This window comes from Danio aesculapii, chromosome 11 (assembly GCF_903798145.1).
Source record: "Danio aesculapii chromosome 11, fDanAes4.1, whole genome shotgun sequence".
Lineage (NCBI taxonomy): Eukaryota > Metazoa > Chordata > Actinopteri > Cypriniformes > Danionidae > Danio > Danio aesculapii.
In genome coordinates, this window is record NC_079445.1 from 367,447 (window position 1) to 385,872 (window position 18,426).

General features: G+C 35.1%; 1 protein-coding gene across 1 annotated transcript; it reads right to left on the reverse strand.

Moving 5' to 3' along the window:
• Window positions 1-267: 267 nt before the first annotated feature.
• Window positions 268-13,441, reverse strand: isy1 (ISY1 splicing factor homolog). Its single transcript, XM_056468621.1, has 11 exons — window positions 13,269-13,441; window positions 11,260-11,282; window positions 11,122-11,173; window positions 10,319-10,384; window positions 9,491-9,533; window positions 9,275-9,387; window positions 8,850-8,967; window positions 7,696-7,818; window positions 3,245-3,363; window positions 3,059-3,148; window positions 268-2,159 (listed from the first exon to the last, which is right to left on the reverse strand). The coding sequence occupies exons 1-11, from the start codon at window positions 13,269-13,271 to the stop codon at window positions 2,052-2,054; spliced, it is 858 nt and encodes a 285-aa protein (XP_056324596.1). The 5' UTR covers window positions 13,272-13,441; the 3' UTR covers window positions 268-2,051.
• Between the last annotated feature and the right edge of the window lie 4,985 nt (window positions 13,442-18,426).

Genomic DNA, 18,426 nt, shown 5'->3' on the forward strand with positions numbered 1-18,426 from the left:
AAGACACTAGTATTCAGCCGAAATAAAACAAATAAGACTTTCTCCAGAAGAAAAAATATTAGAGGAAATACTGTGAATATATATATTTATATATATATATATATATATATATATACTCACACACATGCACATAGTCAAGACTGAAATTATTGATACCCCTGGCACATCCTGGACTAAAGTTACTTTATTAAACCAGCATGTATTTTTTTTTCCAGAATGACACAGGCTTCTCCCTTGAGATAATAAGACGATGTACAAGTGGCATCATTGTGGAAACATCTATATCTCTGCTTTTATTTACATCTGAACATAAAGCTTTAAGACAGACTCTGCCAGTTAGATGAGGGCATCTCTTAAAGTAATATAAACTCCAATTCTAGAATTCAGAAAGATCTCTATGGCATCGGTCTGCATTATCCTGCAGAACTCAGGCGCTTTAATTGAACAGGAATATTAGATTTGCTCCTGATGCTGTAAACGTGACTGTGGTTTATTTCCGTCAGGCTGGTCACATGCAACAAACCGTCTCTCATCACTGATTTGTTTAAACCTTTGAGCCGCGTGCACATATTCCCAAATGCATTTGCAAAGGAAGCGCATATGAACAGAGAAACATTTTTGTAAAAAAACAAACATTTTTAATCGTCTTACCTAAAGAAAGGCAAAGTGAAAATAGTGTACAAAATATTTACAGAGGTTTACTTTTAAAGGTTGGACAAATGAAGATCGAACAAACTTCCCAATTTCAACAATAAAAACAATTACAAGTCATCCAGATTACACTTTCAAATGCAATGCACAATTTGCCATAATCAGCATGAGCCAGTTACTGTGTAATCACATCCCATAACACTGAAACACGACCAGAAACTAAAGGGATAGTTCACCGAAAATTTAATTCTGTCATTACTTCCTCCGATTGATCCAAACATGTTTGAGATTCTTTCTCCTGTTGGAAGATATACTGAAGAACGCAGACATTGATTTCTGTGGTATTTGGTTTTGTTCCTACTATGGAGGTCAGTGGCTGCTTTTTTCCAAGATTCTCCACAATATCATGCTTCATGTTCAACAGAAGAAGGACAAGTCTAAGGAAATTGTGAGGAAACGTTCATTTTTGGATTTAAAATTGGTCATAATTTATTATAATCGTTTCAAACCTTTTTGAGTTTCTATCTTCTGCTGAACATTAAAGAAGATATTTAGAAAAATGCTGGAAATCTGGCATGGGTGTGTGTGTGTTTTATAAATATAAACAGATCTCTCTTTTAAAACGTAACACTTTAAAGTGATTCAGTCACAAAAGAGAGGAGGGAGGTAATAATAATAATAATAATGATAATGTTAATGATAATATTAATAATAATAATAATTATTAAAAAATAAATTCACAGAACATTCACAGAAATGTAAAAAATAAAGGCAATTTTTTAAATCTATTAGCTATTTAAGGATTATTAATATTTGTCCCCCTTTTTGTTTTTACTATTTCCTTTCGAGGTCAGTATATTATCTGTACATGTATAAAGTGTATGTGTGTATACTTGCATGTCTGTTTGTATTGTTTTGTTTAGCTCCAGTACTATTCACTTTCTATGTTTTATTTTGGGATTATCCTGTTTAGTTGTATTGCTTTATTTTCAATATATATATATATATATATATATATATATATATATATATATATATAAAGTGATACTGTAACTATTGACTTCCATAGTAGGGAAAACAAATACTATGGAAGTCAATGGTTACAGGCCGCCAGGTCACCGTCCTCCAGAATAACTTCTTTTGTGTTCAGCAGAAGAAAGAAAGGTCTGAAACCCCTTGCAGATGAGTAAACAGTGAGTACAGTTTAATTTTTGGGTGAACTGTCCCTTTAAGCATCTTCAAGCACACTTAATCTGTTTCCCATTCAGCATTCTCCAGCATCAGTGCTGTTATTAGTCTCGTTGTGTGTTCTCATGTGAAACGACAGAGATCTGGATGCATTAAGTTTCACGACTGCTCGAGACTGTAATATGAAGCACTCAAACCCAAATACTGCTCCACTATAAACCCAGCAGAGCTTTGGCCTCTTGACTCTGTGCCATCAGACTCTCGCTGGCGTATTTCTGCAGCAGCTCCATCTTCTTCCTCCTCACCAGCGCTTCCTCGATCTGCCAGACAACAACACGGTGTTATAACTCAAACTACTGAAGCTCATAGTTCGGTATTAAAGTAGCTATATGTAAGAATTAGTATGTATTAATGGGGACCTATTATTTACAAGCTGTAAAACGAGTCTCTGCTGTGTGTAGAGAGTGTGTGTGTGTGAGTTTGAGCAGTTAATAACACACAGATAATGTCCTCCAGCTCTCTGAAACTGACCCTTTCAGGCTTTGATCCTAATTGTGGTGTTTTGGTGACTGTCGCTTTAAATGCAAATGAGATTGGGCTCTTTATAAAAGAGGGCGGAGCTACAGACGCCTGTGCGTCACCATAGACAGACTGAAAACAGCACTAGTGTTATCTGCCTATTTCATTGTGTTTATTTTAGTCAGTATAACTGAAGTTATTGAGTTAAATTTAAAAAGACTTACAAAAATGACTTTATACAGTTAAATAAGGCGACGCAGTGGCGCAGTAGGTAGTGCTGTCGCCTCACAGCAAGAAGGTCGCTGATTCGAGCCTCGGCTGGGTCAGTTGGCGTTTCTGTGTGGAGTTTGCATGTTCTCCCTGCGTTCGTGTGGGTTTCCCACACAAGACCAAACACATGTAGTACAGGTGAATTGGGTAGGCTAATTTGTCCATAGTAAATGAGTGTGAATGAGGGTGTATGAATGTTTCCCAGAGATGGGTTGCAGCTGGAAGGGCATCCGCTGCATAAAACATATGCTGGATAAGTTGGCGATTCATTCCACTGTGGCGACCCCAAACAAGTTTGAGTAAATGATGACAGATTTCTCATTTTGGCAGAACGATCCCTCTAACAGACCTAACTGGAACTCAGCACAGAAATAACCGGAGCCGAAATGAAAGTGCTTTAGTTTTCTCCGTGTCTTGAAGTGAAACAAACCTCTTTCTGTGAGGGCACAGGAACATGAGAGATGAAGGACTGCGCTCCATCTTCTCCCTCCATCTGATCTCCCGTTTCATCATCGGACCGCTGTTTTATTGGTAAAGCAATCCGAGAAATGATCAGAGATATACCATTACACAAACTGAACGAGTCCAAATATTGTTAGGTTTAAGAGCTGCTCACCTCCTCGTCTCTGACAGCGTAAATATATTCCTCCTCCTCTTCAGTGTCCTTCACGCCTCCACCGACAGCTAATCGAGCCTCTTTATCGGCTTTCCATTTCTCCACAGCCTCTGCCATCACTGCCGCAGCAGAACACACAATGCAGGATTTACACAGAAACACACACATTACACGCAACTCCATCATACATGATGGATCACATATTTATAGATGCACAGAAAACACCACCTGAAAACACACACACTTTCATCTCTCCATGCACCAGACACTTTCTTAATAACCCCTCCGAATCTTTATAAAACATTACTGAGTGTGCCTCACACAGGTGAGTGGGCCTGACAAACCACCTGTAGAAAACGCTCTCTTTCCTCTCTCTGACATGCTAATCTACACTTGCAACAGTTTCTGCACATACGCACCAGACACTTTCATACAATCCCTCCCAATCTCTATAAAAACATGGTGCATTACTGTCTGTGCCTCACACAGGTGAGTGGGCCTGACAAACCACCTGTAGAGACACTCTTCTCTCCATATGCACCGGACATTTTACTTAAACTCCATCTTAAAAGGAATACAATGTTTACTCACGAATGTGCCAAAAATCCTGTTGCACTACTCAACATAAACACCTGTGTTGTACAAAACACTGCAGCATATTGTTTCTGTCTTCTGTAAAACACCAGTATAGTGTGTCTTAGGTTACGTATGGCTAGATTAGCGCTCCAGTATCTTAGTGACGTATAGGTTTTAAAATTGTTGTGTTCATATTTATGATTGTTTAATCATGCAGCACCGTACGACCGTGACTTCTTCGTTCCACAGTATGTTCACATGTAGCAGAATAACTTGACTGGAGATGGTATATTTCATTTTAATAATATGGATATTGATAAAGGTCATCTTTTTATGTTAAATCTTTTAATGTTATAGGTAAGTTCTATGTAAAGGATGCAGATTATCTCACATTTCAAAGCTGATTTGAAGATTCAATGTAAGATTTAAGTGAAAAAGCAAATGATTTGATGATAAATATACACAGTACGCATACAATAACAGAGTTAATGCCAACTTTAATTTTGGCTCTGATAAATCTCGATTAATCGTTTGACAATTAAGCTCAAATCGACATGACTGAACAAAAGTCATTTATTATATATTTTGAAAGAAATCTCTTTACCAAATATGCGTTCATTTGACCAAAAGTACAGTATAAACAGTTTTCTGATATAACATTTAAAATGTATTAATTTCTGTGGTGCAAAGCTGAATTACTGGAGTCTTTAGTGTCTTCGATGATCAAGAAACAGTTCTGATCTTATCATTGCTGACAGTAGTGTTGTGGGAAGCATGACAGAGACGTTATCATTCATTCAACAGCTTAAGGGAAGATTTTAAGAAGTCTTTTATTCCTCACACACGTTCACTTGATCAATAGCGTCAGTAAAGCATTTAAAAGCTTACAAGATTTACATTTCAAACTGATGCTTTTCAACTCTCTGTTCATCAAAGAACCCTGAAACACAGCACACTTTCACACACAGCAATCACTTCCCATAGAGCCTCTGGTAAATCAAACAAAAGTGATTTAAAACAAAAACTAAGACAGAAGGATGATATTAAGCATTAAAATAATAATAATAACGCATGTCATGCAGCTTTAAATAGTCTGTTTTTAATTGTGTTGCATTCAAGTTTATAATTTTTGTCTAAGAAAAAATAAACTCCATCTTACATTTTTGCAAAGATTTACAAAAGAGAACCACTGAAACACCACTGAGTGTATCTAGATGTCCAAAATTTTTAACAGGCATTTTATTTATAAAAAATAATTGAATTAAATATTAAGTACAGAAGTTTTGGTCCCCAAAATACCTATCAATTGTCATCTGAAATCTTTATACTTTGCCTCTATTCACTGTGTTCATACATCACTTAAATCAGAAAAACCTGTAGTATGATGACCTGTTCTGCAATATATTTATTTATAAGTACAGCTTAGAATAAATATGTTTCTTTACATTATATATATGTACACAGTGTTGGCTAAATTACCTGAAAAAAACATTTAATTACATCTTTAAAATGTTTTTTAAATGACTCAATTACTAATGCCTGAAATGTAACTTAATTACTCATTAAGTAATTTAATTACTTGGTGTTATTACACCTATATGGATAGACGACAGAAATTACTTTTTAATAAACTTTTAATTCTTTACATTTGAGCCAAGCAGCACCTCTTAGCTTCTTAACTTAAAGAATAAAAATATGACGTACATATCAAAACAAAAACATAATTATAATCATTCATTTCTGACTTAATTCGTTGTTTAAGCATGGTTAATTGTCTAAAGATCTAGCTAAATGTCATTATTCTGCAAAATATATTTGTATTTATTATTCTGCTTCTCTAAATTGATCAATGCAGAACTGTTGAATATGTTTATATTGTATTGATATGCATTATCTTATTTAATGTTATTATTATTTCCCCTTTCTCCTTTTGTCTGGGGATAGGGTGGTGTGAGGGAATTCTGGATGTAAAATGTCTGCTGTGTTTACATGTTTGTTACATACGGTGAATTAACCTGTAGTAATATACAAGCTGAAAAACTAATTAAAATGTTGTTCAAAAAAAATTGTAGATACTTTACAAGTAATTACACCCAACACACAGAATAAAATGCATTAATTGACCCATATTTTGATATTTTAGTGTTATTAGAGTTATTTTAAACATTAAACAATTTAAGTGCATTTAACATGTGTATACAGTGTTGATCATAAATGAGTTCACCCTACGTCTGTCACATTAATCAGTGTACAACTTATTGCACAACACATGGACATATCCTCAGTCATTATTGGTGATGCACTATATATCTCCCACACGTTAAAAACAATTCTAGCACCATTTGAGCTGATTGTGCAGCATCTCTATCTCTATAGGAGGTGTCAGTCTCTGTATGGTTAATAAAACACTATAGTATTTACTGTAAATTACTGTAGTATATTTTCATGTGGGTGTCTGACAGCTGAAAATAGATCTGGAAGCAGATATTGCAGCCTCAGTTACTTTTTGACATTTATTATTATTTATTTAGGATATGCATTTTTACATTGATTCCAATAAAACATTATTAAATAGTTAAAATGACTATAATTAAATGAAATATTCTTAAGAATAAAATATGATGAGTTCTTTTGGAAGAGTGCACTTACATTGTGATGATATTATAATGTCATTCTGCCATTATATAATGAGTGGCATACAATAGTCTTAAAAAGACAATAATATTGTTTATTGCAATATATTTCTGTGCAATATATCACACAAGAGAATATAGATGTCATGACAGGCCTCTCTGTTACAGTAACATTCTCTACAGAATGCTTTACAGTAATATATGTGTGCAGATACATTAGATTAGTCAGAACTGATGAACTAATCCACCAAAAACACTGAAGAAATACATAATCAGTACACACAAACTAATGTTGGAGGAAAATATTCAATATTAATAAATATGACAAAATCAAGAGAAACATAAAATAGGTTAAATTACTTGAAATTGTTTAGTTTAAATATATATTATTGCATAACTCCTCATGTGAATTTAAATATAGAATCTTTCTCATCCTAAAGATGTTCTGTGACCAGACTCTTATTTTAATGAATGCATCTGTTTAATAAAGCCGATTTGTTTAAATGCACTATAATATATCAGCTATAATCACTTCATATTCATTTTCATAAGGGGGTGTACTCATTTATGCTGAGCACTGTAAATATACTTTTGTTAAGTTAAAGCAGACATATCTGGCGTGTAGAATAGAGGATCAGTGTGTGTTTAAGGAGATAATGAGCAGTGTGTGTGGGTGAATTAGCAGGAATAAGCGTGCAGCGTTACGCTTCATATGAACCCATCAAACCCGCTGCTGATGTCCAGCATTCAGATAAATGGACACGCATGTCAGGAAATCAGCAGCACACAATGGCACAACTGTACCGAGTCCACATTCACATAATGCAGAGCTGCATGTGTCTGCAGGAATAAACCAATCAGCTTTCTCGTGGCTGATCGGCTCTTCTGAAGACGCATTTCTCATGGTCATCCGCAGACACATTAATTCTATTTTCCAATACTATATAGAACTGATAGTATGCAAATTAGGATGCGCCGATCTTTATTAAGAGTCAGCTACTACAGCATCTCTCTATTATGGTAATGAGTTGTATTATTCTGTTTTAGTGTGTTATTGCATGCATCTGTGATGTCTTTTCATATCTTAGTCAAACTATGGGTGAAATAATCCTCCATCATCATGCTTCAGCCCTACAGCTCCTGATATCAGTCCAATAGGTATCTCACAATTAAAAAAAATCCTGATATCAATAACCAGCATCAAACTGTGATTTAAGAGTGTTTAAGCAGATGCTTGCTCACCTTGTTTCTCATATTCCTGCTCCAGTGGGAGTAAAACACCATCATCTTCATCTCTGTAACCGTAATAATCCGCATCGATGTCCTTCATCAGCTCAGCTCGTGTCTTTCTGGGTGGCGGTACAGCTGCGGACCACAAATCAAACGAGAAAACATCAGAAAATAACTCTGCTGTAATTTAAAGTTCATCCTGAGGATTTATTTAGAGATATGAAAAGATTCTGGAGTGTTTATTTTAATGCATGGTGCAGATAATCTCAGTGCACGGATCTTTGAATAAGATACCTTTACATATTAGCAGAAAGTTTCAACTAGGGCTGCACGATCAATCGAAACATTATCGTTATCGCGATGATAATAATATATGCAATATACATATCGCAGACGTGTGATAAATTACCGTTATTTTTAGCATTGGTTGTTTATCTACATTTGACCATTCAGATGGGGCCTTACTATCTTTAGCCTCTGCTATTGGCTGGAGCGGCCCAAAGCTGAAAATAAACACTAATGGGCGGAGTCGAGACTAGAGAGGAAAAAACAGCCAATCAGAATTAGAACGTCTGTCGAAATTTTCACTCATTTAATGTGTTTTAAAGACTAAATGTTTGCAGCTCGAAATTTAGAATTAATTAAATCTGAAAATCATCTTTTACCTGTTTATTTTAAAATGATGAAATAAATAAATTATTTTTATTATTTTAAATATGCAATAATTTCCCATTTTTATAAGCTGTTTTTAAATCATTTATTTAATCATTTGGTCTCTATTTTAGAGGTCGCCACAGTGGAATGAACCGACACCTATTCCAGCATATGTTTTAAGCAGTGGTTGCCCTTACAACCGCAACCCAGTACTGAGAAACACCCACACACACACACTTATACACTACGGCCAATTCAGTTAATCAATTCCCCTATAGCGCATGTGTTTGGACTGTGGGGGAAACCGGAGCACCCGGAGGAAATCCACACCAACACGGGGAGAACATGCAAACTCCACACAGAAAAGCCAACTGACCCAGCCGAGACTCGAACCAGCAACCTTCTTACTGTGAGACGCAGTGCTAACCAAGCCTATTTAATCGTATTAACAGACATTTTAGGGAAATGATTGCACATTTTCCCACTGTGGTTCAGCGCTGGCATCAACTCACGCTCTGATTCGAACAGCTCTCGGACTCCAGGTAAATCTTTGGCTGCGCCGAAATACTTGTATCCTCTGTTTCCAGGAACTTCTTTACCTTCATGGTCCAACATCTTCGGCCCAAATCTCTATTACAAACACAAAAACACCACCTCAAACTTCATATTGTCAAGTATAAAACTGCTATTAAATTAAAACAAACAATATTAATAATGCTTCAAAGAATTTTATTTTAAAAAATGAATAAATAAACACTGTTAGTTTGTGATTACTAGAACACGGATTAGTAGAAGTGTACCAGTTTACCATCAGTGTTCAGTGCAGGTCTTTTGGTCCAGCATGCATTAGTTTCCACATGCATGCATTAATATTTTGTTTTGTATGTAGACCCAATTCTCTTCGCCATTTCTACAGATATGCCTCTTGTGTTCTTACCCTATAGTCGGGTCCTCCGAGCTCCTTGATGCGCACTTCCCAGTGTCCTTTCTCTCGGAGCAGTTTGTTGATCTCATCATTCAGATCACGAATCTTAAACTCACCCAAACCAGCTGAGCAAAAAAAGCCAAGAGTTTAATTAGTAAATAACACTTGTTCTGCATATTTGTGTTTGCCTTTTTATTGTAAATCAGTGTTTTTTCTGCAGATTCTCACCGTTTTGAATTTGGGCAACCTTCTTTGAAATCTCACTGATGATCTAGAATGAAAAATAGTGGAAAACCCAAATTATTTAAATCACAAGTCAGAATCAGAATGAGCTTTATTAAGTGTGCGCACAAAACAAGGTTTACAGGAGCTCAGGGCATGCATGCATATCAACCCAAGGGCACAGAAAGAAACAGAAACAGGGGTATGAATAATTTCAGGCTTGACTGTGTTTACACATTTAGGTGGTTTATGTGCAATTGTTTACTGTTTTAAGTGTACAAATAAGAAATTAAAATATACATATAAAAGTTTTTAGAAATAGGTTGCTTTATTGGTTATGGAAAGCACAAACAGTCAGGCTCCTATATTGTTTATGGCCATAAGAAATCAGATAACAACTGATTTAAAGTGATAGTTCACCAAAAAAGAACAGTAGTTCCAAACCTCTATGAGTTTCCATCTCCAGCTGAACACTAAAGAAGATATTTTGAAGAATGCTGAAAACCTGTAACTTCTACAATAGAACTAAATACTATGGAAGTTACAGGTTTTCAGCTTTGTTCAAAATATCTTCTTTAGCGTTTAATAGAAAACACTAAAGAATAAAACACTTTGGGTGAACTGTCACTTTAAGTTGGATTGCATGTAAATGATTGAGTTATTGAGGGTGGGATCAACCTGTCACTCACATAAGATCCACCAATAGCAAAGCACAAATCACGACAATCCCCAATGAACACAATGAAGCCCTGCCCATATCTGTTCTTGATCCAGAGGCAGAAACTTTCACAACTTCCATATCATGTAGACTTAATTATTTGTCAGAAGACTGACCTGTCTTCTCCACTTCTCTGCTTTGGGCAGCTCATTACACTCGGAGGCAAGATAAGGTCGTCTCTCCTGTGAATACATGACATTTGATCAGGTAAATACATGGTTTCAGCATCGATATCGCAATTTGTGCACCCACGATAGTCACAGGATCTGCAATGTTGAGTCAGGACTATATTTCTATAATCATAATATAAATATAATAATAATATTAATATACAGCTGAAGACTGAATTATTAGCCCCATGTATATTTTTACCCAATTTTTGTTTAATGGAGAGCAGATTTCTTTAACACATTTCTAATCATAATAGTGTTAATAACTCATCTCTAATAACTGATTTCTTTTCTCTTTATCATGATGACAGCACATAATATTAGACTAGATATTCTTCAAGACACTAGTATTCAGCTGTAAGTCACATTTAAAGGCTTCACTAGGGTAATTAGGGTAATTAGGCAAGTCATTGTATAACAGTGGTTTATTCTGGAGACAATCCAACACTAATATTGCTGAAGGGGCTAATAATATTGACCTTAAAATAGCTTTAAAACAATTAAAAACTGCTTTTATTCTAGCTGAAATAAAACCAATAAGACTTTCTCCAGAAGAAAAAATATTATAGGAAATACTGTGAGAAATTCCTGCATCTGTTCAACATCATCATTATTTGAAAAAACAAATTGACAGGAGGGCAAATAATTTGTACTTCATCTGCATATAAGATATAAATACACACAAGATAATGCTCTATATAAGTGCTTTCATCACATCAGTGTTACTGTAGTTCACTGTCCAGACTAACCTTCACTTTTCCCTCCTCCAGCTGAGCTTGACGAAACCTGGCCAAGGCCGTCCTGCATGATGAAGAGAAGAGCATTAATGAATGAATTTACAGATCACACAAGGTGAATACGACAGAAATGTGAATAAAGACACTTACATGGCCTTCTCTGCATTTCGAGCCTGAAAATAAAACAGCAATATGTTCAGTATGAATAGACGCATGCTGATATTCAATAATTCAATATATAGTGATGATAAACAAGCACAACCTTGACATCATGAGTCTATCTATTTACTAGTGTAAATGTGTATAAACTTATATTTATTCAGTTTTATTAATATTATTGTGATATAATAATAATATTAAAATGTTGACATGATATATTTACAATACAGTGTGTACAGTAATATGTTCTGTCTTTGAGTAGATCTATTATATGAGAGATTTGCTTTGTTTACCAAATAAGTGGATCTAATTGGATTCGCATTATAAACATTAAATACAAGTTACAAATATTTTTTCTTTAATTTCATATATTAAGTTTAGTTATGATACTCCTAAAATCAATCATAAATCCAAAATTCTCTGCAGAAATAGCAGAAAATGTCCGCAGATTCTGTATGGCCCTAATCATGCGCTTAATGTACAGTTTTAGACTGCTTTTTAAAAATATATTGGATTTTTGCAGTGTTCACACAACAAAACAAATGACTGAAGATCTTATTAATTTACTATACTTTACCTTACTATAGTTCAAACATGTTCACGTTAATGAAAAGTATTTATAGGACTATTGTGCATTAACACGCCAATAGTTAACATGTGTTAATTTAATTAAAGTCATGGTGAAAACTACAAAAGCTTTTATTAATCTTAGCTGTTAGTTTCTTAATTAATGCCTAATAACATGTTTAAATCATAGTCATAATCTGATGAACTGAGTTGATAACATTCAGTTGTGTTTTTTAAACTAATAATAACAGAGTAACTATAATAAAATAAAATTTATGCATTAATATTCACTCATGTGATTTTACTGTGGCTGACAGGGTTGTCAATTGTACTTTACAATATCGTTTGCAATAATATTTCTTTAAATCATTTATTTCGATCGGTGGTCTCAAACTCAATTCCTGGAGGGCTGCAGCTCTGCATAGCTTAGCTCCAACCACCTCCAAATCACACCTGCTTAATAGTCTCTAGCAGTCTTGAACACCTTGAATAGGTGGATCGAATGTTTGATTACAGTTGGAGCAAAACTGTGTAGAGTTGCGGCCCTCCAGGAATCCAGTTTGAGACGCATGGTCTGTGTGCATATAGCCCATTACTGGAGGGCCGCAGCTCTGCACAGTTTTGCTTCAACCCTATTCAAACACAGCTGATCCACCTAATCAAAGTGTTTAGTGTTTAACACCTTCATTAATTGGATCAGCAGTGTTTGATTAGTGCTGGAGCAAAACTGTGCAGAGCTGCGGCCCTCCAGGAATTGAGCTTGAGACCTATGCAATAAAGCAATTCACCAAGTGTTACAACACATTTGTAACGTGCGAACCTCTCACACACATTTAGGATTGAATTATGTTAATAAATATACAATCATTTAACAAAAAAAACCAATAATTTAATTGTAATTAACTCCAATTCTCTAATACAGGTCACTCTCAGGTTATACATGTATATATTATACTCGATTTTCTAAACATTTTACATTAATATACGACTTTTCTGTCATTATTGCTTTTCTTTAGGTGTGGTTAATGTGTAATCCCATCCCTTGACTTTATAAACATTAATTAAGAGGTTATTAATGCAGTAATAACATGGTAAACACGGTTTAACAGTCACTTTGCATTTTCCATATTAACTCGATAATGAAGTCACTGATCAAACACAACATTCATCAAATTAAAAGTTTAATGACTGTTTTTACACAAGAATATTACTTCAACTGCGAATAAATCTGTAATCCTGAACTAATAAATAGATTTTAATTCACTGTGAGAGGTCAATCTGAGTGTTTGACAAAGTTCTGTGTAACCGTTGAAGGATAGCGTTACTTTTCTCTCGAGTTGTGCCTCTCATTACAACAAATATATTCGTGTTTAGCTTTATCTATACTCCAGTACGAGAATAACAGTTTAAAAGCGAGTAAAATGTGTCTTTACCATGTTTGAAGTTCAGATCTTCGATCCTGCGTGAGCTTAACGGTAAGCGCGCACGACGCACGAATATGACGCCGTGCTGCTCCGTTGTACTTCCGGCGCGGCTAGTCGTGACAGATGAAATGAAAACAAACATCGAGTATTTGAGGAATACGCCGCAGGTGAGTTAGTTTCTTGAGTATATTCTTAACATGTAAACAGTACTGATGGAAAAGACACGCTGGCATGACCGTGAGATCATAATTGAAGGCGAAAGTGCTTTTCAAAAGGTGTACTGTACCGTCTAGCGGAGAGAGATAAAACTACACCTCCACAATCAACCTTAATCATTAGTAATACCATGGTTTTTAAAACAAGGTGAGTAATTTTGTCTGATTTTATTTATTTTTTGTCAAATAAGTTTATTTGGTCATTGAACAGACTTACAGTAATTATAAACTCCAGGATTAGTTTTCTGATATGCATAAACGTACAAAAACAAACTAAAAACACACACCCCAAGCCCAGCCTGTAAGTGTACAATACAGTGATAATCAAAACTACTTTTTAGTCACAATACATTGCTTTGGGGAAAAGAATTCCCCATGAAGTGACAAAAGAAAAGGCCCCAAATCTTCTGCAATTGTCCAACGTTGCCTTTTAAAAGAGACCCGGTTTGTTCCAAGTGCAGAGTACATATCAATTCTTGAAGCCGCAGTTCAGCAGTTGGAGGATTCACATTTTCCAGTACACTAATAACAGCTTTTTTGCTGTTATCAAACAATATGTAAGGCATTTCTGTTGTGCTCTGCTCAATGAATCTGTATAATCAGAATGTCTGATAAAAAAACTAATAAATAAAAGACCTTTGTGTGAGAACTTCCTGACGCTGTGCATGTCGTATATACAGACTAATGAAAGCAGTGTGTGTGCTACTCTTGTGTTGTAATCTTATTAGTTCAGTAAAATCAGTGTGCATTGAGCCTAGAATCCTCTTTTCTTCCATGTGTTTAAAATAATGAGGACACTTCCACCACAGGATTGTAAGTCTCTGCCATCTTGGTTTCTGTCTTTTCCCACAGGGAGCTCGTTCTCTCATTGAGTGTGATTCAGCTTGATTACACTCATTTTAATTCAGCAAATTATTATTTTGTTAAAAGCAAAGTAATTAATCTAAAAAGTAACTCAAATATTCTGACTTAATTGTTAAAAGTGATGCGTTATTTTACTCGTTACTTAGAAAAGTATTATTATTACATAACTCTAGCGTTGCTTTTAATGCATTACCCCTAACACTGGTTATTTCTAAAATAATAATGTTTGACCTACTTAAGTGTGGGTAAAAAATGAACTCATTTTAATTTTTGGGCGAGCAATCCCTATAAACCAATCCGCTGACAGAAGACTGCATTGTAAAACAATAGCTGACTTAATTTCCTTTTATTTCTGGTGGTGAATTGCATAATGTGATGTTAAACTCTGCTCAGGCAGCATGGTGGCGCAGTAGGTAGTGCTGTCGTCTCACAGCAAGAAGATCGCTGTATTGTCTGGGTCAGTTGTCATTTCTCTGTGGAGTTTGCATGTTCTCCCCGTGTTGGCGTGGGTTTCCTCCTGGTGCACCGGTTTCCCCCACAGTCCAAACACATGCGCTATAGGGGGATTGGGTAAGCTAAATTGTCCGTTGTGTATATGAGTGTGAATGAGTGTGTATGGATGTTTCCCAGTGATGGGTTGCAGCTGGAAGGGCATCCGCTGCGTAAAACATATGCTGAATAAGTTGGCGGTTCATTCTCCTGATTGATAAAGGGACTAAGCCAAAAAGAAAATGACTAAATGAATGAATGATCTCTGCTCTGTCCTCTTCTGATGTTGAAAATTCAACTCTACAGTTTAACAAAGTGACTTTAATTGACATTTTAGTCATGTGAAATAATATAATTAATAATATCTAGAGAAATAAGTGTGTAAAAATGTGCTGCAGTTTATTACAAGGTTTCTGTAGCGTAATATACAACACCAACACACACAATACAGCACTGCAGACTATCACACCTGTGCAGAAGAGTCACTTTTACACACTTTTACTGTTTAAAAAGAAAGATCAAGCACCCATAATGCAGTTCAAGAGCAGAAATGAAGTGGGGAAAACAAAAATATGAATCATAAAATAAAGAAATCTGCTATTTTACAGATATTTTTAGTGTGTATAGATGTCAAACAGCCACGAGGAGCTAAAGTAATATACGACACTGCTGAATCAGCTAAAAACACACAATCTAGTGGTGTCCGCTTACACTGTTCATATTGATCTGTAATCTGAGAAACCTCCTGCCTTTACTCTCATCTGGCTTCAACACACCTCAAATAAAGCTTCAATGTTTGATCTAAGAAATGGACATGTCTGATCTCAGCTTTCATACGTCTACATTTGAGTAATGCTACATCAAATCTGCTGTCTATAGTTTGAATAATTTACAGCTGAAATGAGTTGCAGGAGTTAGGGTTCATCAGTTGGCTTGCGGACCAGCTGTTGCGCAGAGCTATAAACTTACGCTCCTCTCTGAATAGACACCATAGTGAACTATATGGGGAGTTCAGTTGGCATCGCTCTCGGCTTTCAATGGGCTCTGTGGCCTTTTTAATGCAGCTTCTTGTGTAAAAACAAAAGCAGGTACATTTGTACTGTAGTCATGCCATCACATGCTCATTTCTGGCTGCATAACACAAGGAGAGTGGTGACTTTTGGCAAAACAACAACAAAAGTACCTGCCATGTTTTTTTATTTTAAACATGAACGTGTTTTATTATAAATTACTAGTGTTTGTGTGTTGTGTATAATTGTACAACACTTAATAGTTTCAGTAACTAATTTCTTCTGTCTTTGCCATGATAACAGTATATAATATTTTACTAGTTATTTTGCAAGATGCAATATTCAGCTTAAAGTGAGATTTAAAGGCTTAACTGGGTTAATTAGGCCAGTCATTAAACAACAGTTGTTTGTGCTGTAGACAACCAAGAAAATAACTTCTTAAGGGGGCCAATAATATTGAACATTACTAATTAATATTGAGAACTTTTTTAAAGCAAGACTTTCTCCAGAATAAAAGTATAATAGAAAATTATGTGTGCAATGTCCTTTTTCTGTTATAAAGCACTGTAGAAATAAAAAATAATAATTACAATTTCACAGGAGGAGAAATAATTCTGTCATCAACTGTATATGAGCAATTCCAGCGTTATGGATGAAACATTTGCAGTAAAAACTCAAAACATAAATTCGCATAGAAAGTATACGTGGACATATTGAAGCATCTGTTTATATTCTCCAGAATAACTAACCACAGAGTTAGAGGACCAGAAAAATATCAATCTGTAAACATGTTTTGTACTTTAAATGAGGAAAATAAACATGCGTTATGGATGTGACAAAAAAAGTCTGCGGGTTTACAGTAGACAACACACTTTGTAGAAACTCTGTGAATTAAATTGCACAACCCAAAAGAAACAATGATAATCAAAAGGAGAAGAGTTGCTCACTATAGAACGACAATGATTGGTTTTATTTTATTTAATATTTTCACATTTATGAGGAAAGTGTCGTTATAGATGTGACAGATGTGAAATTACCACTTGTGCGACTTTGGTTAATCAAATATAATAGATTAAAAACAATAACAGATGCATTTTTGAGTATTTCTAAAGTACCGGAAAATACTTGCTTACCCCAAAAACCCAGAAACAGTTTCCGTAATTTGGTGGCAAGGTTGACATTTGTACGGAATTGCTCATTCATATATATATATATATATATATATATATATATATATATACGTACATACACACACACACACACACACACACAAAGAAAATTATTGTACAAAAAAGAAAGATATGCACCTTTATAACTCCAACTTTTGTGTGTTTAATTGTCCTTATTTTAATATTTTCAAATCAAAGTAAATGTTTTTTTCCCCATTAGTAACCTTAATAAATGTACATCAGTGATACTAAAGGTAAATATATAGCTTTTAAAAAACCTTCATGTGTATTTCTTAAACAACTTTGTTACTTTTTTTATCGATTATTTTATAAGGGTTTGTTAACTCTTTTATTAGATGGGATAGAGGAGAATTAAGACAGAAATGTGTGGGAAGCAGAAAGAGAAGGATAGGAAAATGACCTCGAGCCTGGACCACAGTGCACTTAACCACTAGGATATTCAGTCCCTCCAGGATTTCACAGAAAACAATCAGATTTGATGTGATTAAAGTTATTGATTGTGTGGCGAGTCTTGTCAAAATTTGCAGCAAACTTCACATTTCTTTTATCGTTTTGCTGAAAATATATACAATTCACACACCTCAATTCTTTCTTCACTCTTTGACCTCGAGAATCTTTGATTTCTCTCATTTAGACAAAGAAAACACACACAGAGAGAGACTAGACGTAACCCCTAAGGCTGCTGGATCATACTTGAATAGGAAACCAACTGTTTAAAAATAATGCATCCATGTGGTTTGACGGCTGTTTGAACATGTTGGTGGACAGTGTGTGTGTGTGGGCTACATGTATGACAACAGGATGCATATATATATATATATATATATATATATATATATATATATATATATATATATATATATATACACATACACACACATGCTCACACACACACAACATGTAGAAGATTATCGAGTGATAAACTCATTTGGTCTAGCTCAAACAGGCTTTGAATCTGCATTGCAATGGTACATACACACCAGATGAGAACTGTGTATTAACAACTTAAGGCTTTATTATTAACAACACTGGGCAAGCACATTCTATCAGGTAATACTATGATTTTGAATGTAAAACTAAGCAGATGGTGCTCTGTGGTGCAGTGGGAACTTGAACAGTGTCCCGACTGTCCAACATACGCAGGATATTTGTGACAATTAAAAAAAAAAAAGAAGCAGACTCCAGAAGTTGTGTGGCATTTGCATGATTTCCCGTTAAACTCAACTATCGTGGAATTGTGAAATCCTGGAGGGTCTGGCTATTGCCACCGACTGTTCACATTTTTAAAACATGTATTGTACATCATGCTGGGAGAACATTCACTTTGCACCCCTCAAATAAAACAAAATGTCCACATCTATCTTAAAGCATCCAGCACTCCAAATCCAAACCCAATCTA